Source organism: Palaemon carinicauda, chromosome 33 (assembly GCF_036898095.1).
Source record: "Palaemon carinicauda isolate YSFRI2023 chromosome 33, ASM3689809v2, whole genome shotgun sequence".
NCBI lineage: Eukaryota > Metazoa > Arthropoda > Malacostraca > Decapoda > Palaemonidae > Palaemon > Palaemon carinicauda.
The window spans coordinates 13,110,355-13,135,247 of NC_090757.1; the positions used below are offsets into that span (position 1 = coordinate 13,110,355).

The 24,893-nt window shown below is 42.2% G+C and overlaps 1 protein-coding gene across 2 annotated transcripts in view; it reads right to left on the minus strand.

The window, feature by feature from the left end:
* PGAP1 (GPI inositol-deacylase) overlaps nucleotides 1–24,893 on the minus strand; it is a 146,213-nt gene that overhangs the window by 24,574 nt on the left and 96,746 nt on the right. For both annotated transcript variants that reach the window (XM_068356771.1, XM_068356772.1), the window contains exon 13: nucleotides 24,226–24,388. In XM_068356771.1, the coding sequence (XP_068212872.1) occupies nucleotides 24,226–24,388 (163 nt within the window). The remainder of the gene's footprint in view (nucleotides 1–24,225; nucleotides 24,389–24,893) is intronic.

Genomic DNA, 24,893 nt, shown 5'->3' on the forward strand with positions numbered 1-24,893 from the left:
GACATAGGTAATGATGGTTTCTTAACTGAGCACCATAAGGCCTCAGATCCACCTCGTAAGGACTTAGTACGAGCTAAGTAGAACTTAAGAGCTCTAACTGGACACAGCACTCTTTCAAGTTCGTTGCCTACGATCTCTGACAGGCAAGGTATATCAAAAGACTTAGGCCAAGGACGAGAAGGCAGTTCATTTTTGGCCAGGAAACCAAGTTGAAGTGAACATGTGGCTTTCTTTGTAGAAAAGCCGATGTTCTTACTGAAGGCATGAATTTCACTGACCCTTTTAGCCGAAGCCAAGCACACTAGGAAAAGCGTCTTGAGGGTGAGATCCTTCAGGGAGGCTGAATGTAATGGCTCAAACCTGTCTGACATGAGGAACCTTAGGACCACGTCTAAGTTCCATCCAGGAGTTGCCATACGACGTTCCTTAGAGGTCTCGAAAGACTTAAGGAGATCTTGGAGATCTTAATTGTTGGAAAGATCTAAGCCTCTATGTCGAAAGACCGAAGCCAATATGCTCCTGTAGCCCTTAATAGTGGGAGCTGAGAGGGAGCGAACATTTCTCAGATGTAAAAGAAAATCTGCGATTTGGGCTACAGAGGTACTGGAAGAGGACACAGATGCTGACTTGCACCAGTCTCGAAAGACTTCCCACTTCGACTGGTATACTCTGATGGTAGAAGCTCTCCTAGCTCTCGCAATCGCACTGGCTGCCTCCTTCGAAAAGCCTCGAGCTCTTGAGAGTCTTTCGATAGTCTGAAGGCAGTCAGACGAAGCGCGGGGAGGCTTTGATGAACATTCTTTACGTGGGGCTGACGTAAGAGATCTACCCTTAGAGGAAGACTTCTTGGAATGTCTACCAGCCATTGAAGTACCTCGGTGAACCACTCTCTCGCGGGCCAGAGGGGAGCAACCAACGTCAATCTTGTCCCTTCGTGAGAGGCGAACTTCTGCAGTACCTTGTTGACTATCTTGAATGGTGGGAATGCATATAAGTCCAGATGAGACCAATCCAGTAGAAACGCGTCTATGTGGATCGCCTCTGGATCTGGGACTGGTGAGCAATAGATCGGTAACCTTTTGGTCAACGAGGTGGCAAAGAGGTCTATGGTGGGTTGACCCCAAGTCGCCCAAAGACTCTTGCACACGTCCTTGTGGAGGGTCCATTCCGTGGGTATCACCTGACCCCTCCGACTGAGACAGTCTGCCAAGACGTTCAAGTCCCCCTGGATGAATCTCGTCAACAGGGAGATGCCTCGATTTCTTGACCATATGAGAAGGTCCCTTGCGATCACGTACAGCGTGTGGGAGTGTGTGCCTCCTTGCTTGGAGATGTACGCCAAAGCTGTGGTGTTGTCTGAGTTGACCTCTACCACTTTGTTTCGAAGAATGCTTTCGAATTTCATCAAGGCCAAGTGGACTGCTAATAGCTCCTTGCCGTTGATGTGCATGCTTTTCTGACTTGAGGTCCACAGACCTGAGCATTCCCGACCGTCCAGGGTCGCACCCCAACCCAAATCCGACGCGTCTGAGAACAACACGTGGTTTGGGTTCTTGACTGCTAGGGATAGTCCCTCTCTCAGACTGATATTGCTGTCCCACCAGTTCAGGCATGCCTTTACTGGTTCGGAGACTGGGATTGATACCGTCTCTAAAGTCTTGCCCTTGTTCCAGTGAGAGGCTAGATGGAACTGGAGAGGCCGAAGGTGTAGTCTCCCTAGCGAGACAAACTGCTCCAGGGATGAGAGAGTCCCTACGAGACTCATCCAACTCCTGACTGAACAACGTTCTCTTTTCAGCATTAGTTGGACTTTGAGCAGGGCTTGTTCTATTCGGGTGGCAGACGGAAAAGCCCGAAAAACTGGACTGCGAATCTCCATCCCCAAATATAGAATAGTCTGGGATGGGATCAGTTGGGACTTTTCTAAGTTGACCAAAAGTCCCAACTCCTTGGCCAGACCCAACGTCCAATGTAGATCCTGCAGACAGCGATGACTGGACGATGCTCTGAGAAGCCAGTCGTCCAAGTACAGGGAGGCTCGGATTCCCGATAGATGGAGGAATTTTGCCACATTCCTCATGAGCCTCGTAAACACGAGAGGAGCAGGACTGAGGCCAAAGCACAGGGCCCGAAACTGGTACACCACATTCCTGTAAACAAACCTCAGAAACGGTTGGGAATCCGGGTGTATAGGAATGTGGAAATACGCATCTCGTAGGTCGAGAGAGACCATCCAGTCTCCCTCTCTGACCGCTGCTAAGACGGACTTCGTGGTCTCCATCGTGAATTTTGTTTTTGTAACAAAAACGTTGAGCGCACTGACGTCTAGCACCAGCCTCCAACCTCCTGTATGCTTTGGGACTAGGAAGAGACGGTTGTAAAACCCCGGTGATTGAAGGTCCGAGACTTTCACCACCGCTCCCTTCTCTAGCAACAGAGACACTTCTTGATTTAGGGCTTGTCTCTTTGACTCCTCTCGGTACCTGGGAGAGAGGTCTATGGGAGTTGTTACTAGAGGAGGTTTGCGTACAAACGGAATTTTGTACCCCTCTTTGAGCAACAGAACAGACTCTTGGTCTGCACCCCTCTTCTCCCAGGCCTGCCAGAAGCTCTTCAATCTGGCACCTACCGCTGTCTGAGGCTGTGGGCAGTCAGACTCTGCCACGGGAGGACTTGGCTCCTCTCTTCTTACCTCTCTTTCCCTCGGCACACGAGCCTCCCCTGCTGGGAGCTCTGCCACGAAAGGGCGGGATAAATCTAGACGCAGGAGTCTCGATCCTGGGTCTCACAGCAAAGGATGAAGAAGGAGCCCCTTTGCGAGCAGAGGACGCCATCAGGTCATGTGTGTCCTTCTGCACAAGCGAAGCAGCTATATCCTTAACCAGCTGTTGTGGAAACAAAGCCGCTGATAAGGGAGCAAAGAGCAGTTCCGATCTCTGACAGGGATTAACTCCTGCCGAAAGGAAAGAGCAAAGGGTTTCTCTCTTCTTTAAGACTCCAGACGTAAAGGTGGAGGCGAGCTCATTGGAGCCATCGCGGATGGCTTTGTCCATACAGGACATGATAAGTAAGGAAACATCTTGGTCGGCAGACGAGATCTTCCTAATTAATGCTCCTAATGACCAGTCAAGAAAGTTAAACACTTCAAAGGCCCTGTATACGCCTTTAAGTAGATGATCAAGGTCCGAGGAGGACCAACAAATCTTCGACATTTCATGGCCAGGCGACGGGGAGAGTCTACGAGGCTTGAGAAGTCACCCTGGGCAGAGGCAGGGACTCCCAAGCCGAGAACTTCTCCCGTGTCATACCAGACGCTCGATCTAGAAGCAAGCTTAGAAGGTGGGAAGGCAAAGGCAGTCTTCCCCAAACTCCTCCTGGTATCCAACCAGTCGCCTAGAAGACGTAAAGCCCTCTTAGAAGAGCGAGAAAGCACTAGCTTAGTAAAGGCTGGCTTGGTAGCAGCTAAGCCTAGAGCAAACTCAGACGGAGGCGAACGAGGAGCAACAGCAACAAAGTGATCTGGAAAAAGATCCTTGAAAATCATCATGATCTTAAAATCCATCGAAGGAGGAACAGCCTTAGGTTCATCTACATCTGAAGGATTATCATCAGGATGAGGATCAGCAACGTCCTCATCTGAAGGAGCTTCGTCCGACAACTGATGAGTCTCAAGCAAGGGAGAGACCTGCCTTGGTGGCAATGCTTGACAAGCAGAGTCCACACGCACCGGAGCATCAGTAGCAGTCCAGGACGCTACGTCATGTAACTGCTTAACAGACTGACTAGCAATAACAACAGGAGCGGGAGGACGCTCGACGTCAACTCGAGACTGCCTTGACTGCCTAGACTGAGCAGTCAAAACAACTCTTGACTGCGGTGCTTGACGCTCAACGTCAAAACAAGTCAACTTCGCTGGTTGGCGAACGTCCTGAACGTCAACACGAGCATGCGGCAGCGGCTGAACGTCCACAAGCGGCTGAAAGTCAACACGGGACTGCATCGAGTGAGGCTCTACAAAACGTGACTGACGTGACTTTGTAACGTCAACGTCAACAGGACGAGCAAAGGCTCGTTTGGGCGGCTGACGGCCAGGATCTCGATCAGCTAAGCGGCGAGGATCATCGTGAACCTGCTCAGCAGAATAGTCCTCCATAAGAGAGGCAAGCTTATTCTGCATGTCTTGCAGTACAACCAATCAACGGGAATGGGTGCGGTAAGAGACGAGGGTAACGTCTGTGACTGCAAAACATTGCCTACACTAAGACTCTCGGAGCCTGTGTTACGCTTCTGTTTAGGCGGCGAGCAGTCTTCCGATGACTGCACAGGGTCAGAGCTGTCCCAATGGCTACAACCAGGACGCTGGACCTGTCCTGAAGGGACTGACTTTCGCTTTAAGGGTCTCGAAACCTTGCTCCACGGTTTCCTACGCGATAAGCCTTCGGATGACGAGGAGAAAACCGTCTCGCTCGTCTTATGGTAGGGGCGGTCTTGACGAGACACGCCTGAAACCATAGAGAGAACGTCTGTTCGTTGGTTAAAGCCTCTCGAACCCATAAGTCCTACGACATTACTTCTCCCTGGGGCATGGGAGCTTGCAAGAGGTCTCGGACTAGGCGAACGACAGGCACGAACAGACGAACCCTCGGTCGTAACACTGATAACACTTTGCGCACTAATCACTTTCTCCCCACGATTTTCTAATGTGGCACTCTGACACTTTAACTCTTTTACATCCGCCATGAGTTGATTACGGTCCGTAGCTAACGACTCAACTCTCTCGCCCAAAGCTTGAATGGCACGTAACATATCCCGCATTGATGGTTCATGAGTGCTAGTAGAGGGTTCAGGCACAACTACTACTGGGGAAGGATTAGGTTCAGGGGCATGGGAGGAAGAAAATTCTAACGAACTAGAGGAACTTCTCCTCACCCTATCTCTCTCTAGCTTACGAGAATACTTGTCAAACTCAAGCCAATCGAATTCCGAAAGGACCACGCACTCATCACACCGATCTCCTAATTGACAGGTTTTACCCCGACAATTAGAACACACAGTATGTGGGTCGAGAGAGGCCTTTGGAAGACGTTTATTACAATCCCTAGCATTACGTTTACGAAATTTAGGAATTGGAGAAGGGTCAGCCATTTTGAAAAGTCAAAGAAAGTCCAAAAACAATCCAAAGTCATCAACAATTAAATCTATCCAAAAAAGAGTTCAAGAGTTTAAGTTGAAGATAAAACACCTGCACTGCGAAAGCTCAAACCAAAAAGAAGTACTTCACCAAGACTGTTGAAAAACTCCAGGTTAACAGCGAGTAATGGAATCAACTTGTCGATCAGACCGACAGAGAAGAACTGGAGCTGTTTACATGTACAGTAGGGTCCCGAATTATGCGAGAATTTGGTCGATTAATGACCTCGTTTAAATGGAAAATCGCGAATTTCGAAACACACAACTAACAGAAATAATTCCATTGCGGCCATGGCAACCAGCAATTTGCCTATTCAAATGTGTTTACTACCCATTTCCAATACTTTCTTTGTACTATACTGTATTTCTTTATAATATCAAATTGTTCTTGTAAATAAATAAAACATTTAATATACTTTAAAGTTCTAATAACTTGAAAAATGGTTAAAATTACAACCAGGATAGGTGTAAACACCATATATTTCCCGTTATAACACAACCCAAAATACAGACAAATTTTAATGTTTGTCATATCTATTGTATAATACAACTGGTGAATAGCAAAACCATCACTCTATAGACTAGCTTGTTGTATGATTGAAAATCCAGAATTATCAAAATAAAGGCGATTTTATATCATGCGTTTCCTAAACACGCTAAAAAGCACAATAGAAAACGACAACCAATGTTTTGTTTACGTTTATCTCTGATCACAACGAAGAAACAGACGCATTTATACATCTGTGTTTTTGAATTGACAGCAATTTTACCAAGTATAGATTATATGTTGAATTTGTTATTACCAATGTTCTAATTATTTTTTATTAGAACTTTCAAATAAATGAAATGAATGCCATTTATGAAATGTTTTTCTTTATGATGCCGCCTGAAACGGAAACCTTCCATTTGTTTACGCTCCATCTTCGATCATAATAAACAAACGAATGCATTAAACACACATGATCTAAGTCATAACTAATGATATTACAAACATTTAGTAAACATTATGTTATTACAAATATTTTACTTACCGTATCCATATAAATTCCTAAATTCGTAGCAAAGCTGGAAATTTTTTTTTCCTTATGCGTTTAATCCACAATAGCAAACTGCCGCTAATGACAGAGTGATAACTTACGATAATTCTAAACTGTTACGAAAGATAATTGTCCTTTCCATATCCAAAATACTTTTCCTAACTTCAGTTATAAGTCAACTTGTACCCACCTCAATTATGGATCCATATGCAAAAAAGGTAAAAGAAGAAAGTACTAGGCCTATTTTTAAAGTCACCGAACAATTAGGTTACCGCTATAACGTTCGATGAGAGAGAGAGAGAGAGAGAGAGAGAGAGAGAGAGAGAGAGAGAGAGAGAGAGAGAGAGAGAGAGAGAGAGAGAGAGAGAGAGAGAGGGATGGTTTTAAAGTACTGAACAATAAATATGATAGGTTATAACACATTGGTGTTTATGTAATATTAACTGTATAGATGGTTTGAATAAGTTAAGAAATGGTGTAAACAATTCTTTGTTATTGTATTCGCGCGGAAGCTAGACATCAGCTGATGTGATCACAGCCAAAAGTAAAACAAAAATAAGTTAGCAATACTCGATTTTTAAAACACACCCAAAATTTAACAACATAAGTACATGTTTTATTATAGCGCAATTGACATTTAAAGAGTAAAAATTTTCTGGAATAGAATGGTGTTTCCTAAAAAATAGTGGTTTGCGGACGAAATCGGTTACCGTATTTTAAGCTATGATTGAAATGGATGTATACACGGTATAATTTTTTCGTTTTGTATTTAATTGACACTTCAAGAAAACCGATTTTGGTTTCTTCATCTATTTGTAAGTATTGTATAACGAGAGAGAGAGAGAGAGAGAGAGAGAGAGAGAGAGAGAGAGAGAGAGAGAGAGAGAGAGAGAGAGAGAGAGAATCAGCTGTTGTAATTGAATGTCGTGTTTTTGTTTCGTGTACCCCCTGAAGCGAGGAATTGATAGCCACAACTAACAATATTCATGTTAATTTCATTCTTAACCTCAAGTTGCCATATGTGAACTATGGTTTTATTTCTTACGGAGAGAGAGAGAGAGAGAGAGAGAGAGAGAGAGAGAGAGAGAGAGAGAGAGAGAGAGAGAGAGAGAGATTTCTGCCATCAAATCTCTCTCTCTCTCTCTCTCTCTCTCCCTCTCTCTAGATTTTATTTTACCGTCTACTCTACAAAACCAATGTTTGCAAATCAAATGTATACTGTTTAAAATATGACAAAATATTGACGACTCGTTACCGAAGTTTAGGCTATTCACTGCCGATAAACGAACCCAGTCTACTCGTGAAAACCTTGAACGCCCAGAGGGAAAAATAAGGCTTTTAAGTATACTGTACTAAACAAAAATAATGCTTTAATATACCATCATTAACACTACCATTACAATTATCGTAAGGTTGGAGAAAGATAAAGATTGCCGAGAACGTAACCACATTTCTGTTTACATTTTGTCAGCTGGACTCGCACAGTTAACAGTTGATTTCATTGTTGATGTGGAATTTTATCCTTAAATAGGCTATTCATTATGAAATTATGTTAATGAAATGTAATGTTAATATTGTTTTGTAACATTTACTATAAATCACCGTATTTAGGGCTACCAATATACTTAAAAAGACAATAGATTTGATACATTTTGTAGTGCTTGACTCGCGAACTTTGAACAGCCTCGCAGATACAGAAAATTTATTTTTGAAAAATAGCGATCGCGGAAAAGGGGAATCGTGTAATTCGAACACGCTTAATTCGGGACCCTACTGTATATGCGGTATCTGGCCGATAGTTGGCGCTGGTGGGCACACCCGCAACCTTCATAGCGATCGCTCGCGAGTTTTTGTGTTTTTCTGTCGAGCCGCCGGAGACGTCAGCTATTATATATTCACCGGCTAAGTTAAATATTTAAAATTGTATCATTAGGTACAACTGAAGCATTCCCAAACAGCACTATAGAGTAAGATTATTTTGAATCAGATGAAGTGTCTAAAATGGAATTGTGAGAGATGTCACATCATCATCTCTCCCTTAGACAACTGTCCTCTTGAAAAAATAAAGCTAGTGGTACCCTTGTAATTTTCTTAACATATGGAAGCCCTTTTAATTAACAGGGTAATGATGCTTAAAAGAGTTCCACTTGTGAATTAATGTATGACATTTAGGACACAAGGTTTGGTTTGGTGCTGGAGCCAAGAAGACAAAACCACTTGATAGATCTTACTAAAAAAAAGGGGGGAAGGGAAATTTAGAATTCTTAAAAGAGGTTTATAACTGCAAATTATTAAATGCTATGCTTCCAAGACAGTCAATTTAAAAGTTTAATATAAAGAACTAGGTAAGGATTTGAATAATGCTAGAGAGCAGAAAACAACAAATATTTTTGCATCTGTCAAATCTTTCAGGGTACTCAATTATAGATTTTTCTTTCCACCCAAAATGGGGTTCATCAATAAGAGGAATTAATTGGTCTTTTAGTGTGTAAAGTAGATCAATCTTCAAATTCCTTCAGAAACCAGTAGGGTGACTAACAATACCTCATTTTTTTAGACTACCTTGTTAGATCATATTAACCAAGAAGACAATCATGGGTGCTATGGATGATTGTCTTTTATGCTGTTGGATTAGGCAGGAGTGAAGAGAGATAATGACTATCTTTTTTACATGTTAGGGAGAAAGATAACATAAAAAGAAGAGTTTTTTAATCTCTGCTGTGGAAAAACAACAATACTCTGTCAACCAGACACAATTCTAAAGAATTTTCTTTATGTCCTCTGCCAAATACTAGATCTCCCTATTTAAGAAAAAAAGATAAAACATGATGACACAGGAAAATATTAGTCAGCCAGTAAAAATACCCCTAATATAAAATATTAAGATAAACACCGACTTACTAAGCCTTGTCACGTCTACTATCCTAATTAAAAAATTCCTGTCTCTCCACAAAAGTTGCACAAAAATGCTTACCAAAGATGCATTACTATACAATACTTTCTTAATGGGCATCAACAGAATTCATAAAATAAAGTTCATTATTTCAATACTTAACCAACATTATTCAATGAACTATAACATAGCTTTCAAAGCACAGCTTTATTTGATGAACTCTAACATTAAGAGCATTAGTAGTGGATTTGTAAGACCAGTCTTCCCATATCTGGATAACTTCTACTACTATTACTACTACTTGTCGCTATCGGCGGCTGTCATGTTTGAAATGGACGCCATTGACCTTGTCCCACTAGAAGTAAGGAGAGCAGGACAAACAAATGTTGGATAAGTATTAAAATGTTCATTTTCAAAATTATTTGTATTTAGTTCATTTCATTCAGCATTTGTTGTGCTGATTCCCACAATGACTGGAAGGTGGATAGTGATAATCATCTAAGGCTGATTATATATATTCATCCTAAAATAAGATACAAATGACAAAATACTCCAGGAGAGACTTTCCCGAGATTCAGCCACCACATGACATGTCCCAAGGAAACCCGAGTTTGGCGTTAGATTTATACCTTTTCTTATAACTCAATTAAAAGGAGAGAGTACTTGCAAAGCCAAGGACTCCATTACGAGTCCTTAAATTAAAAGTATTACCCAACATAAAAGACTAACACTGATATGAAACTAAAACAAGGACTACCCAATATTACATCGATGTACTGACCTATCAATCCCAAAGTACCTAACTCACTCCCTAATTCACAACATAAAAAAACTTTACAAAAACAAAAAGAAATATACGAAGTCAACATTAATTTCTTAATATGTTATTTTTATTACTAGAATAAATTTTTGAATATACTTACCCGATGATCATGTAGCTGTCAACTCCGTTGCCCGACAGAAATCTACGGTTGGGATACGCCAGCGATCGCTTATACAGGTGGGGGTGTACTCACCAGCGCCATCTGTGGTCAGGTACTCCAGTACTTCTTGTCAACAAGACCTCAATTTTCTCCTCGGTCCACTGGTTCTCTATGGGGAGGAAGGGCGGGTCATTTAAATCATGATCATCGGGTAAGTATATTCAAAAATTTATTTTAGTAATAAAAATAACATTTTTCAATATTAATCTTACCCGATGATCATGTAGCTGATTCACACCCAGGGTGGTGGGTGGAGACCAGTATACATGTTAACAAAGAAGCTAAGTATCCCGTATTTCATTTTTATTAGTTATTCAAAATAACAATAAAAAACAAATAAGTACCTGGTAAGGAAGTCGACTTGAACCATTACTCTGCCTTTAATAAGTACGTCTTCCTTACTGAGCGTAGCGGTCCTCTTAGGATGCTGAACGACTCTTAGGTGGCTAAAGTATAAAGGGCTGCAACCCATACTAAAGGACCTCATCATAACCTCTAACCTAGGCGCTTCTCAAGAAAGAATTGACCACCCGCCAAATCAACCAGGATGCGGAAGGCTTCTTAGCCGACCGTACAACCCAAAAACAACAATAAAAGCAATCAAGAGAAAGGTTAAAAAAGGTTATGGGATTATGGGAATGTAGTGGCTGAGCCCTCACCTACTACTGCACTCGCTGCTACGAATGGTCCCAGGGTGTAGCAGTTCTCGTAAAGAGACTGGACATCTTTGAGATAGAATGATGCGAACACTGACTTGCTTCTCCAATAGGTTGCATCCATAACACTCTGCAGAGAACGGTTCTGTTTGAAGGCCACTGAAGTAGCCACAGCTCTCACTTCATGTGTCCTTACCTTCAGTAAAGCAAGGTCTTCTTCCTTCATATGAGAATGAGCTTCTCTAATCAGAAGCCTGATGTAGTAAGAAACTGCGTTCTTCGACATTGGTAGCGAAGGCTTCTTAACCGCACACCATAAGGCTTCTGATTGTCCTCGTAAAGGTTTTGACCTTTTCAGATAGTACCTAAGAGCTCTGACTGGGCAAAGTACTCTCTCCAGCTCGTTACCCACCAAGTTAGATAGGCTAGGGATCTCGAACGATTTAGGCCAAGGACGTGAAGGAAGCTCGTTTTTAGCCAAAAAACCGAGCTGCAAGGAACATGTAGCCGTTTCCGATGTGAAACCTATGTTCCTGCTGAAGGCGTGGATCTCACTTACTCTCTTAGCTGTTGCTAGGCATACTAGGAAAAGAGTTTTTAATGTGAGGTCCTTGAAAGAGGCTGATTGTAGCGGTTCAAATCTAGATGACATCAGAAACCTTAGGACCACGTCTAGATTCCAGCCAGGAGTGGACAACCGACGTTCCTTAGAGGTCTCAAAAGACCTAAGGATGTCCTGCAGATCTTTGTTGGAGGAAAGATCCAAGCCTCTGTGGCGGAAAACCGCTGCCAACATACTTCTATAACCCTTGATCGTAGGAGCTGATAGGGATCTAACGTTCCTTAGATGTAACAGGAAGTTAGCAATTTGGGTTACAGTGGTACTGGTAGAGGAAACTGCATTGGCCCTGCACCAGCTTCGGAAGACTTCCCACTTAGATTGATAGACTCTGCGAGTGGATATCCTCCTTGCTCTGGCAATTGCTCTGGCTGCCTCCTTCGAAAAGCCTCTAGCTCTTGAGAGTCTTTCGATAGTCTGAAGGCAGTCAGACGAAGAGCGTGGAGGCTTGGGTGTACCTTCTTGACGTGAGGTTGACGCAGAAGGTCCACTCTTAGAGGGAGAGTCCTGGGAACGTCGACCAGCCATTGCAGTACCTCTGTGAACCATTCTCTTGCGGGCCAGAGGGGAGCAACCAACGTCAGCCGTGTCCCTTTGTGAGAGACGAACTTCTGAAGAACCCTGTTGATGATCTTGAACGGCGGGAATGCATACAGGTCGAGATGGGACCAATCCAGCAGAAAGGCATCCACGTGAACTGCTGCCGGGTCTGGAATCGGGGAACAGTACAATGGGAGCCTCTTGGTCATCGAGGTAGCGAACAGATCTAGTGTTGGCTGACCCCACAGGGCCCAAAGTCTGTTGCAAACGTTCTTGTGAAGGGTCCACTCTGTGGGGATGACTTGACCCTTCCGGCTGAGGCGATCTGCCATGACATTCATATCGCCCTGAATGAACCTCGTTGCCAGCGTGAGCTTTCGACTTTTTGACCAAATGAGGAGGTCCCTTGCGATCTCGAACAGCTTCCTCGAATGAGTCCCTCCCTGCTTGGAGATGTACGCCAAGGCTGTGGTGTTGTCGGAGTTCACCTCCACCACCTTGTTTAGCTGGAGGGACTTGAAGTTCATTAAGGCCAGATGAACCGCCAACAACTCCTTGCAATTGATATGAAGCGTTTTCTGTTCCTGATTCCATATCCCTGAGCATTCCTGTCCGTCCAATGTCGCGCCCCAGCCCGAGTCTGATGCGTCCGAGAAGAGATGATGGTCGGGGGTCTGAACAGCTAACGAAAGACCTTCCTTGAGAAGAATGCTGTTCTTCCACCACGTTAGAGTAGCCCTCATCTCTTTGGAAACAGGAATTGAGACCGTCTCGAGCGTCATATCCTTGTTCCAGTGAGCTGCCAGATGGTACTGAAGGGGGCGGAGGTGGAGTCTCCCTAACTCGATGAACGAGTCCCTGTTAGACTCATCCACTGCCTCACCGAGCATCGGTTCCTCCTCAGCATGCTCAGGATGCACTCCAGGGCTTGGTTGATTCTTGGGGCCGACGGAAAAGCCCGAAAAGCTCGACTCTGAATCTCCATACCCAGGTAAACGATGGACTGGGAAGGAACGAGCTGGGACTTCTCTAAATTGACCAGGAGGCCCAGTTCCTTGGTCAGATCCATAGTCCATCTGAGACTCTCCAGACAGCGACGACTTGTGGGAGCTCTTAAAAGCCAGTCGTCTAAATAAAGGGAGGCTTTGATGTCTGCCAAGTGAAGGAATTTCGCAATATTCCTCATCAGTCGCGTAAACACAAGAGGTGCCGTGGTCAGGCCAAAGCACAGGGCTTGGAACTGGTACACAACCTCTCTAAAGATGAATCTCAGAAAAGGTTGGGAGTCTGGATGGATGGGAACGTGAAAGTAGGCATCTTTCAGATCTAACGAGACCATCCAGTCCTCCTGCCTGACCGCTGCTAGGACCGACTTCGTCGTCTCCATTGTGAACGTCTGCTTGGTGACATAAGCATTGAGCGTACTGACGTCCAGCACCGGTCTCCAACCTCCTGTCTTCTTGGCCACCAGGAAGAGACGGTTGTAAAAGCCCGGGGATTGATGGTCCCGAACTATCACCACTGCCTCCTTCTGTAGCAGGAGCGACACCTCTTGTTGTAACGCTAGCCTCTTGTCCTTCTCCTTGTAGTTGGGAGAGAGGTTGATGGGAGAAGTGGTCAGAGGGGGATTGCGGCAGAACGGAATTCTGTATCCCTCCCTTAGCCACTTGACAGACTGAGCGTCTGCACCTCTGCTCTCCCAGGCTTGCCAGAAGGTCTTGAGTCTGGCTCCTACAGCTGTCTGGAGAGGAAGGAAGTCAAAGCTTGTTTTTCGTGGACTTGGCACCCTTCTTTGACTTGCCCCGTTGACTGTCTGCACGGGTACTTCCTCTACTGGAGGCTCTACCACGAAAGGGCGGAATGAACCTAGTAGCAGGTGTATCAGCAACAGGGGTGCGGTAAGATCTAGGCACGGAAGGTAAGGTTTTCGCCTTACGTGCTGAAGAAGCCATGAGGTCATGTGTATCCTTCTGGATAAGAGCCGCAGCCATCCCCTTGATTAACTCCTCCGGAAACAGGAACTTGGAGAGAGGAGCAAACAGTAACTCTGACCTCTGGCAAGGGGTGATACCAGTCGATAAGTAGGTGCATAGATGTTCCCTTTTCTTAAGGACTCCTGAGACAAAAATAGCCGCAAGTTCGCCAGAACCATCGCGAATTGCTTTGTCCATACTGGACATGATCAGCATGGCCGCGTCTTTGTCAGAAGGAGCAGTCTTCCTGCTTAAGGCTCCTAGACTCCAATCGAGGAAGTTAAAAATTTCGAAGGCGCGAAAGACTCCCTTCATCAAGTGGTCCAGATCTGAAAAGGACCAGCAGACCTTCGAGCGTCTCATAGCCGACCTGCGGGGAGAGTCAACCAAACTTGAGAAGTCGGCCTGGGCAGAGGCAGGAACCCCCAAGCCAGGTTCCTCTCCCGTGGCATACCAGACGCCCGACTTAGAAGCAAGCTTAGGAGGAGGAAACACAAAAGAGGTCCTTCCCAGTTGCTGCTTGGACTGCAACCAATCCCCCAAAACCCTCAAAGCTCTCCTTGATGATCTGGCGAGGACAAGCTTGGTGTAGGCAGGCGAAGTAGACTGCATGCCCAGAGAAAACTCGGAGGGAGGAGAACGAGGGGTTGCAGACACGAAGTGTTCAGGGTACAACTCTCTGAACAGAGCCAGGACCTTGCGAAAGTCTAAAGAAGGAGGCGAAGACTTGTGTCCTTCCACCTCAGATGGAGGATCATCCAGATGGGCAGCTTCATCCTCAGAAACCTCATCGCCTGAGAGTTGAGTAGCGAGAGGTAAAGGCAGAGTGGCAGGCTGAATGGCTGAATCCTGCAGAACGGGTTGTAAGGCATGAGGCTCATGCTGCATGGCATGCGGCTCAAGCTGCATGGGATGAGGCTCATGCTGCATAGAATGCGGCTGCTGCATGGTATGAGGCTCGTGCTGCATGGGTTGAGGAGGATGCCTCATAGCATGAGGCTCCTGCCTCAAGGGTTGAGGAGGTTGCTGCATAGCATGAGGCTCCTGCCTCAAGGGTGGAGGAGGTTGCCGCATAGCCTGAGGCTCCTGCCTCAGGGGTTGAGGAGGTTGTCGCATAGCATGAGGCTCCTGCCTCATGGGTTGAGGAGGTTGCCGCATAGTGCTGGAACCTGGCAACTCCCGATGCGGCTGCATCTGACAGGGAGGACTGCGTAAAGGTGGAGGAGCGCTCGCAGGAGGAGGGGTGCTAACCTTCTCTGCCTGATACTCCTGCAGCAAAGCCGCAAGCTGAGACTGCATAGTCTGCAGCATTGACCACTTGGGGTCCACAGTGGTTGGAGCAGAGGCCTGTTGAGGCACCACTCTACCTCTCTTGGGAGGTGTGCAGTCATCAGATGACTGCGGCGAGTCCGAACTGGCCCAGTGGCTACACCTGGGCCGTTGGACTAGCTCGGAAGGGACCTTACGTTTGATAGGTCGTGAGACCTGGGTCCACCGTTTCCTCCTGGAAACCTCTTCCGCAGACGAGGAATTTAAGGGCTCATTCGTCTGGGAGTGGAAGTGACGATCTCTATCAGATACGCCCGCAACCACTGAGGATACAACTGTGCGCCGATCAAGGCCTGCCGAACCCTTTTGCCCTTCGACGTTGCTTCTCCCCTGGGCTTGGGAGCTTGCAAGAGGTCCCGGACTGGGAGGACGACTGGCACGCACAGAAGTATCCTCATGCGCAACACTGACACTGACACTATGCACAGCACTGGCACTAACACTTCCCACTGCACTCTTCACTTTAAGCTCCTTGACATCTGCCAAGAGAAGATTGTGGTCACTAACTAACGACTCCACCTTATCACCAAGAGCCTGAATGGCACGCAACATATCCGTCATATCAGGCTGAGCACTCGTAGCAGGTTTGGGGGTCACCACCACAGGGGAAGGAAAAGGTTGAGGGACATGGGGAGAGGAATAAACCAAAGAGCGAGAAGAACTCCTCCTAACTCTCTCCTTCTCTAACCTAGTTGTATATTTGAGGAATTCATTAAATTAGAATTCCGAAAGCCCCGCACATTCCCCACATCGATCTTCCAATTGACAGGATTTTCCCCTACAATCGGAACAAAGGGTGTGAGGATCAACAGAGGCCTTCGGAAGACGCCTATTACAAGTCCTAACACTACATCGCCTATATTTAGGAGCTTGAGAGTGGTCGGACATCTTGAATTTAGGGAACAGTCAAGGGGGAATTCCAAAGTAAAGCAAAGATCGTTAACCAATAAATCAAATTAATTCCAAAAGCTATCTAAGCTAAGGGAAAAGCTTCCTGTACAGCGAAGGCTAAATTTTAGAGCAAATACTTCACCAAAACCGTGAACAAAAGACTCCAAAATCAACAGCGTATCCATGTAGGTCTTGCCGGCGGCACGACAGAGGAAAAATTGAGGTCTTGTTGACAAGAAGTACTGGAGTACCTGACCACAGATGGCGCTGGTGAGTACACCCCCACCTGTATAAGCGATCGCTGGCGTATCCCGACCGTAGATTTCTGTCGGGCAACGGAGTTGACAGCTACATGATCATCGGGTAAGATTAATATTGAAAAATAGATGTCCCGTGATGCAATGAGGGAACCTAACAAATGAAGTGCGTTATACACAAGTTGGACTTTCCTTATGCAAGAGGAAACACTCATTGCATAAGAGGAAACACTCATTAGATTTTCCAAGACTTTTCATCAAAGTAAGAGATGTAGCCCTTGTTCTAATGTCCTGAATTCTAGTTTTGAGGGAAGGAAGAATTGACTTCGGTAAGCTGCGATGATTAATTACTTTAGAACAAAAAGAGCTAGCCTGTTCTAATTATATCTCCTCTTTTAGGTAAGGCACTAGTTAAATCTACCCCATACTTATTGGGGTTACTTTACCTGAGAATGCCTCCTGAAATGAAATATCTAGACATGGTTCCTACGAAGATATTAGAAAAATGGGAAAATTTCCAGTCTAATTTATCTTTGAAAAGGACAAACTCTAAATAAGAAAGGTCTGGTAAGACACCAGGAAAACAACTAGGTAATGTCTGATGGAAATGAAAAACGTTAGTCATATAATTAAGATTAGAAGGTAGATTATATACAGCATGCTAAGCTACGATCCGATGAACGAGAAGCCTCACGGTAAACTCTACTCACCTTATGATTTTGCTCAAGTTTAGCCCTATATTTAACATAATCTAAAACTATTTGTTCTAGGTAATCTGTAAATTATTACAACCATCCAGAACTGTGAACTCTGCCTATGCAACTTATGCATGTCAAACTTGGACCTGTACATAGTGTCTCATTATAGACTACAGAATACAGTCAAGACCTGTTCATTCACAGAGTTAAGTAACCTAAACCATAGCAAATACTGAAAATAGCAAAGAGTTGCTGCAACCTTGCCAACATTCTAAGACTCCTATTTCTGTATACTGAATAACAAAAAAACTTTTGTTTTCGGCCTTGAGGAGAGAAGATAAAAGTAATGGTATTCATACTGTAGTTATACAATACTAAATAACGGAAAGCATTCATAGTTCTATAACACCAAATACAGGATAGTTATAAAACACCAAATATAGGAATCAATTCATTGTTACATAACATCAAATACAGGAAATCGTTAAGTTCTATATTGCTAAATACAAGAAACCTTTCATAGTTATATAACATCAACCTTAACTTATTTCCTTCATCGCATAACAGAGTAAGTTGTAACAATGTACAGTATTTTGTCCTATATACAGTAATTCAATGCTTTGTATAAAAGCCTAATTATATAAGACTAAATAAAGCACAGCATATTTAGTTATATACTGGGAGAGTAAGTCGATACTGATACTGTTATATAGTGAATTTTTGTTTTTCATAATAAGGACTGTTCTGTATTTGGAATTCTATAATCATAGTATTCACAGGGGTAGATCCACAACCCACCAAACCATAAAAAACTCACCGATGTAGATCAGAGTTCTTCTGGCTTCTGACTAAACCAAGACCATACATGCAGCTTCAACAGCCTTCAATCTCAATGGAGAGTAAAGTGCTAAAGAGCTTTTTTCATATCAACTTGGGTATTGCCATGGATGAAAACAAAGGGATATTAGCCTTCCTTTACTTCATTAAAGTAAACACTTGTCACTTATTAAGAGTCCACAATCTACCCTCAACACACAGGGACAATTGCAAAAAATTCCTGGCCCATACAAAAACCAAAGAGATATCGATGGCTTAGCCATAAACAAGTTACATCGTCCAACCTCTACCCAAAATTCTCACATATCCTGCTTTGTCTCCATTATAAAATATGAAGCTAGCAAGTGACCATTCAAAACTGAAATAGCATTGATAAGAAGAGTGATCAAGGCTACTTGCCATTGTTCACCATCCGTTGTTAAATCTCTCTTTAACGAATTCACGGGAGTTCATGTCCGCTGATGATATTCCCTAGTTTGAAGTATTATCATTATTATTACTAGCCAAGCTACAACCCTAGTTGGAAAAGCAAGATGCTATAAGCCCAAGGGCTCCAATAGGGAAAAATAGTCCAGTGAGGAAAGGAAATAAGGAAATAAATAAATGATGAGAATAAATTAACAATAAATCATTCTAAAAACAGTATCAATGTCAAAACAGATATGTCCTATATAAACTATTAACAACGTCAAAAACAGATATATCATATATAAACTATTAAAAGATTCATGTCAGCCTGGTCAACATAAAAACATTTGCTCCAACTTTGAACTTATGAAGTTCTACTAATTCAACTACCCGATTAGGAAGATCATTCCACAACTTGGTAACAGCTGGGATAAAACTTCTAGAATACTGTGTAGTATTGAGCCTCATGATGGAGAAGGCCTGGCTATTAGAATTAACTGCCTGCCTAGTACAGTATTACAAACAGGATAAAATTGTCCAAGGAGATCTGAATGTAAAGGATGGTCAGAGTTATGAAAAATATTATGCAACATGCATAATGAACTAATTGAACAACAGTGCCAAAGATTAATATCTAGATCAGGAATAAGAAATCTAATAGACCGTAATTTTCTGTCCGACAAATTAAGATGAGAATCAGCAGCTGAAGACCAGACAGGAGAACAATACTCAAAACAAGGTAGAATGAAAATTTTAAAACACTTCTTCAGAACAGATTGATCACCGAAAATCTTAAAAGACTTCCTCAATAAGCCAATCTTTTGTGCAATTGAAGAAGACACAGACCTAATGTGTTTCTCAAAAGTAAATTTGCTGTCGAGAATCACACCTAAAATTTTAAGTCATACAAATTTAAAGAAACATCAATACTGAGATCCGGATGTTGAGGAGCCACCGTCCTTGACCTACTTACAATCATACTTTGAGTTTTATTAGGATTCAACTTCATACCCCATAATTTGCACCATTCACTAATTTTAGCTAAATCTCTATTAAGGGATTCACCAACCCCAGATCTACATTCAGGGGATGGAATTGATGCAAAGAGAGTAGCATCATTTGCATATGCAACAAGCTTGTTTTCTGGGCCAAACCACATGTCATGTGTATATAGTAAGAAAAGTAATGGGCCAAGAACACTACCCTGTGGAACACCGGATATCACATTCCTATACTCACTATGGTGACCCTCAACAACAATTCTTTGAGATTTATTACTTAAAAAATCAATAATGATGCTAAGAAACGACCCACCCACTCCCAACTGTTTGAGTTTGAAAACAAAGGCCTCATGATTAACATGGTCAAAGGCAGCACTAAAATCAAGGCCAATCATACAAACTTCCTGACCATAATCAGTGGATTTCTGTACAGCATTGGAGATTGTAAGAAGGGCATCACATGCTCCAAGGCCTTTACGAAAACCAAATTGCAAATTAGGGAGTAGATAATTACCTTCAACAAACCTATTAAGACGTTTTGCCAGAAGATGTTCAAAAACTTTAGATAATATGGGAGTTATGGAAATTGGGCGGTAATCAGTGGGACTTGAGCTACCACAAACACATTTACATAGAGGAGTAACATTACCAATTCTCCAACAAGTGCTAAAAGCTCCTCTTCTTGCTAACTTGTGCAAAATAACAGATAACTTTGAAGCTAAGAAATCTGCTGTCTTTATAAAAAACAAAGGAAAAATGCCATTTGGGTCTACACCTCCATAAGCATCAAGGTCCATCAACAGAGCTTTAATCTCACGAGATCAAAAAGCTTAACTAGATAGTTTAGCCTCAGGAAAACAGGAATGAGGAAGTTCAAGTTTTTCCTTACTCTGTTTACTGTCAAAAACATCAGCCGACAGGGTTGCTTTTTCCTTTGGACAGTGAGTGACTGAGCCATCTGGTTTAAGATAAGGAGGAACTGTTGCATCTACACCAAAGCGTGTAGATTTAAGGGTAGACCACTATCTATGTTCCAGAGTTGTACCAGAAAGGGTTTCTTTTATGGTTAAATTGTACTCCTTTTCAGTTGAGGCATAAATTCTCTGAGCAAAAGCTCGAAGCTGAGTATAATTGTTCCAGGTCAAATCTGATCTGTTACCCTTCCAAAGATGATAGGCCTCCTGCTTCTCCAAATAAGCACGTCTACAATTATCAATGAACCACGATTTTGTCCTTCACTCTGTACCTTAGCACACGAGAAGGGATACGCCTATCAATTATTTTGACTAGATTCTCATTCAAAGGGACAACAGGATCTACACTACTATATAATTGTGACCAATTCAAGCACAAAAGATCATGCAAAATCCCATTCCAGTCTGCTTGGGATTTCATATAAATTTTACAAGAGTATGATATATCAGGGACAGGCTGCTCAGTCTTCACTACAAATGAAATCAAGGCATAATCAGATGTCCCGACTGGAGAACCAACCTTACTAGTTATAACGTCAGGGGAGTCAGTGTATACGAGGTCCAAGCAATTACCAGACCTGTGAGTAGCTTCATTTATGATTTGCTCACAGCCTGATTCCGAGGCACAGTCCAAAGCTCTTAAGCCATGGTGATCGGTAGGAGAGATAGAACTTAACCACTCCCTATGGTTAGCATTAAAATCACCAACAAAGACAAAAGAAGCCTTTCTATCATCTTCTTGTATCTTAGCCATAATGGTAAGAAGACAATCGAAGATAGAATCATCCATGTCTGGATTACGGTAAATGGAACACAAATAAAAGTTTTTATGCCTGCCACAAACTTTTATTACCTGAATCTCATGACATCCACATTGATAGCAGGACTTATGAGAAGCAGGGTACTCAGCCCTAATATACACCGCCATTCCCCTGGCCCTAGGGATGGCATCACGTTTCAACATTATTGGCTTCTTAAAACCACTTATAAGGAGCTCAGATGAGTGCCTCATATTAGAAACCAATGTTTTTGAGCACAAAAGAATATCATACTGTCTGGACGCAACTGTAAGGTCTTGGATATTTGCATGAAGACCATGAATATTGCAATACAGAAGACGACATTGACGAAATCTAGGACGTACTGGTCCCGGATTTTGCTCAATGTCTCCAGACAGCATAAAAATTAATAGAAATAAAAAAAAGACATCATACTTAAAAACTAGACTAACAAGAATTGTAAAAAAACAATATGTACAGAATTATAAATAAAGTGATTGATGAAACCCATAGACTACAGTAAAAAGTCGGAAAAACAGGTCAACATGGAGGAGCCGATACACCATGCAAGGCTAAATACCCTCCAGGATAGCCACTTCAACTGAAGGGAGGACAGTAAGGATGGTTTTGAGAAGAAAAAGAATCATAAAAGGAAACGACAACCTTTTGATAAACCACCAGGCATCCATGGCCCCTCTATTAAGCCTGCCCAACACACCATTTAAAAAAAAACACGAGGAAGAAAAAAAAATAATAAGATAGAATAGTGTGCCCGAGTGTACCCTCAAGCAAGAGAACTCTAATCCAAGACAGTGGAAGACCATGGTACAGAGGCTATGGCACTACCCAAGACCAGAACACAATGGTTTAATTTTGGAGTATCCTCCTAGAAGAGCTGCTTATCATAACTAAAGAGTCTCTTCTACCCTTACCAAGAGGAAAGTACACTGAACAAATTGCAGTACAGTAATTAACGCCTTGGATGAAGAAGAAGTGTTTAGTATCTCATTGTTGTCAGGTGTATGAGGAAAGACGAGAATATGTATAGAATAGGCCAGACTATACTGTGTAAGTGTAGAAAAAGAAAAAATAACCTGTAACCAGAGAGAGGGATCCAATGCATTACTGTCTGGCCAGTCAAAGGATCCAATACCTATCTAGTGGTAGTATCTCAACAGGCGGCTGGTGCCCTGACCAACCTACTACCTACAAAAGACATGAAAGACATGAAAGACTATGAAAGGTTTGTATACATGTAGGAACAAACAATTAGTGTCGAAGGAGTAACAACTGTCAACTTATAAGTACTAAACTTTCTGATGCATAATTCTCTCATTTAATGTTGATGATGGATATTCCTCCATTACAAGGTTCTCTAGAGAGAATTAAAAGAAAAAATATGCAGTCGTTATTGTAGATATGAGCCAAAAATAGCCATAATGTAGGATGACATGCATTTAGGAGAATTTCCCTTGCAGTGGAATACTAACCAAGTAGAAAACATAAAACATATTAATTAAACAAACTACCTTACAAATAGTATGCAAAAATAAGATGAGAGTTTAGTTCATTGTAAGAATACTTGAGCACAATTGTTTTGTTATGCTACCAGACACACATTGTGTTTGTACAGTCATGTTCATAAGTGATGATATTGTGTACTTTTATTTACGGACAAATTTTCAGCCTGAAAAACAACATCTAGCAACTACAGCAGCAAGTTCCTGTAAAGTGGCTGATTTAAAGGGAACTGTTATTTTTCAAATTATCGTAGTGGCTTGAAGTGCTTGCAATTTCAGTGATATGTTTTTACTGGAAAAAAAGTTGAAAGGGAAAATTTTAATGATAAAAATGCTTTACTAATTATGTATGGTTTCATTTGTCAAGCATTCATTAAGAATCAAATCTCAATGCTAGGTCTACTGGTCTGAAAATCTTATTCTAGACATGAGCCTACTTGACTTGCATATAATTATTGATGAAAATATAGTTATTATTTAACGGAACTGTTACTTTTCAAATTATCGTAGTGACTTGAAGTGCTTGCAATTTCAGTGATATGTTTTTACTGGAAAAAAAGTTGAAAGGGAAAATTTTAATGATAAGAATGCTTTACTAATTATTTATGGTTTAATTTGTCAAGCATTCATTAAGAATCAAATCTCAATGCTAGGTCTACTGGTCTGAAAATTTTATTTTAGGCACGAGCCTACTTGACTTGCATATAATTATTGATGAAAATATAGTTATTATTTAACGGAATGAATAAGGATAAAAGGAATAAAAACCAGATAATTTACTTTAGCAATGATCTGGTTATCCTCCTCTTGAGTACTGAATTGGGGTCGTCCTTTTCTTGAGGTTTTCTTCACTGAAAAGTTTGATCTACCCAAGTACAGTTATCAGCCTTATATTTGATTTACGGTTAATTTTGACGGGAAGGACATTATTTCTATGCATTTCTAGCATGTATAGCTAGTGGAGTTTCCTGTCTTTCAGATCTGGAATGTCTTTGATGTTGCCCATTATGCTCCATCATCCCAACGACAGCTAAGCAAAAGGCAGGAGAAATACTGAATGTCATCGTATGTCAACAGACAAATTGCAGCACTGTTTCACGGCTTCTCAGGCATGTATGCCAACCTTTTGGAGTGTTGGAGGCAAATCTTCTTGCGATATTAATGCTTAAGAAGACTGCGTGTAAACGGTGTGATTGGCAGTCTGGATTTTATCCTTCATATTGAAAATGGCCAAGTTTTTACCAGTGAAATTTTTTTTTATATTTAATATTAGATACGTTCTTGATGTATGTACTGATTTGCTATTATAATTATAAAAGTGTATAAAAATGGAATAATTCTTTTTGTTTGAGAACAACAATTAAAGTATGCAGTGTCATCACTTATGAATGTGATCATACAACTACAGCTTATGATCTGTTAACTGAAATAGTAGCATATATTTCTCCTTAAATCTAATAAACTCATTATTCTTTTAGTGTAATATACAGATTTAAACTATATAATCCATGCAATTCAAATGAGTTACCATACAACAGGAAAGGTTTCTGCAAAAACTTATGGATTAGTGAATGACTATACCTACGACACACTGTTTATTTTACTTCTGCAAATAAAACAAAAGAAAAAAATCAATTTACCTTTATGAAATAAAAACCAGCACCCAGGCAAAGCGCCAATGTGCCACAGGAAGAATAAGCCAAGGAAATTAGAGCCACGCTAACCAAAAGGGGCACTCGAGATAACCCTGCCACTACTACATCTCCAACTACTTCACCACCACCTATACTACGTCCTAAAATCCTGGAATAAAAGTAATGCATTAGTTTTAGTATATACACGATTGATAAAATATACCAAAATCACATACCCATATCTAACAAAGATATTATCCTTCATGCTACTGTATTGCATTTGCCAGCCTAGGGTAAACAATGTATCAAAAACTTGTTTTGCTTAAAATAAGATGACATCACAAATGGGAAGCCATGAACAGTAGGTGTGAGGCTTAAAGCCAAGGAATCAGTTAGGTATAGTTAAAATAATGATATTTTAATTATAAAATAAATTTTTGAATATACTTACCCGGTGAATATATATAGCTGCAACTCTGTTGCTCGACAGACAAAAAACTGTAAAAAAACTCGCCAGCGATCGCTATACAGGTTGCGGGTGTGCCCATCAGCGCCAACTGTCGGCCAGATACCATACTCAATGTAAACAAAGACTCAATTTCTTCTCATCCCACTGCGTCTCTATTGGGGAGGAAGGGAGGGTCATTTAATTTATATATTCACCGGGTAAGTAT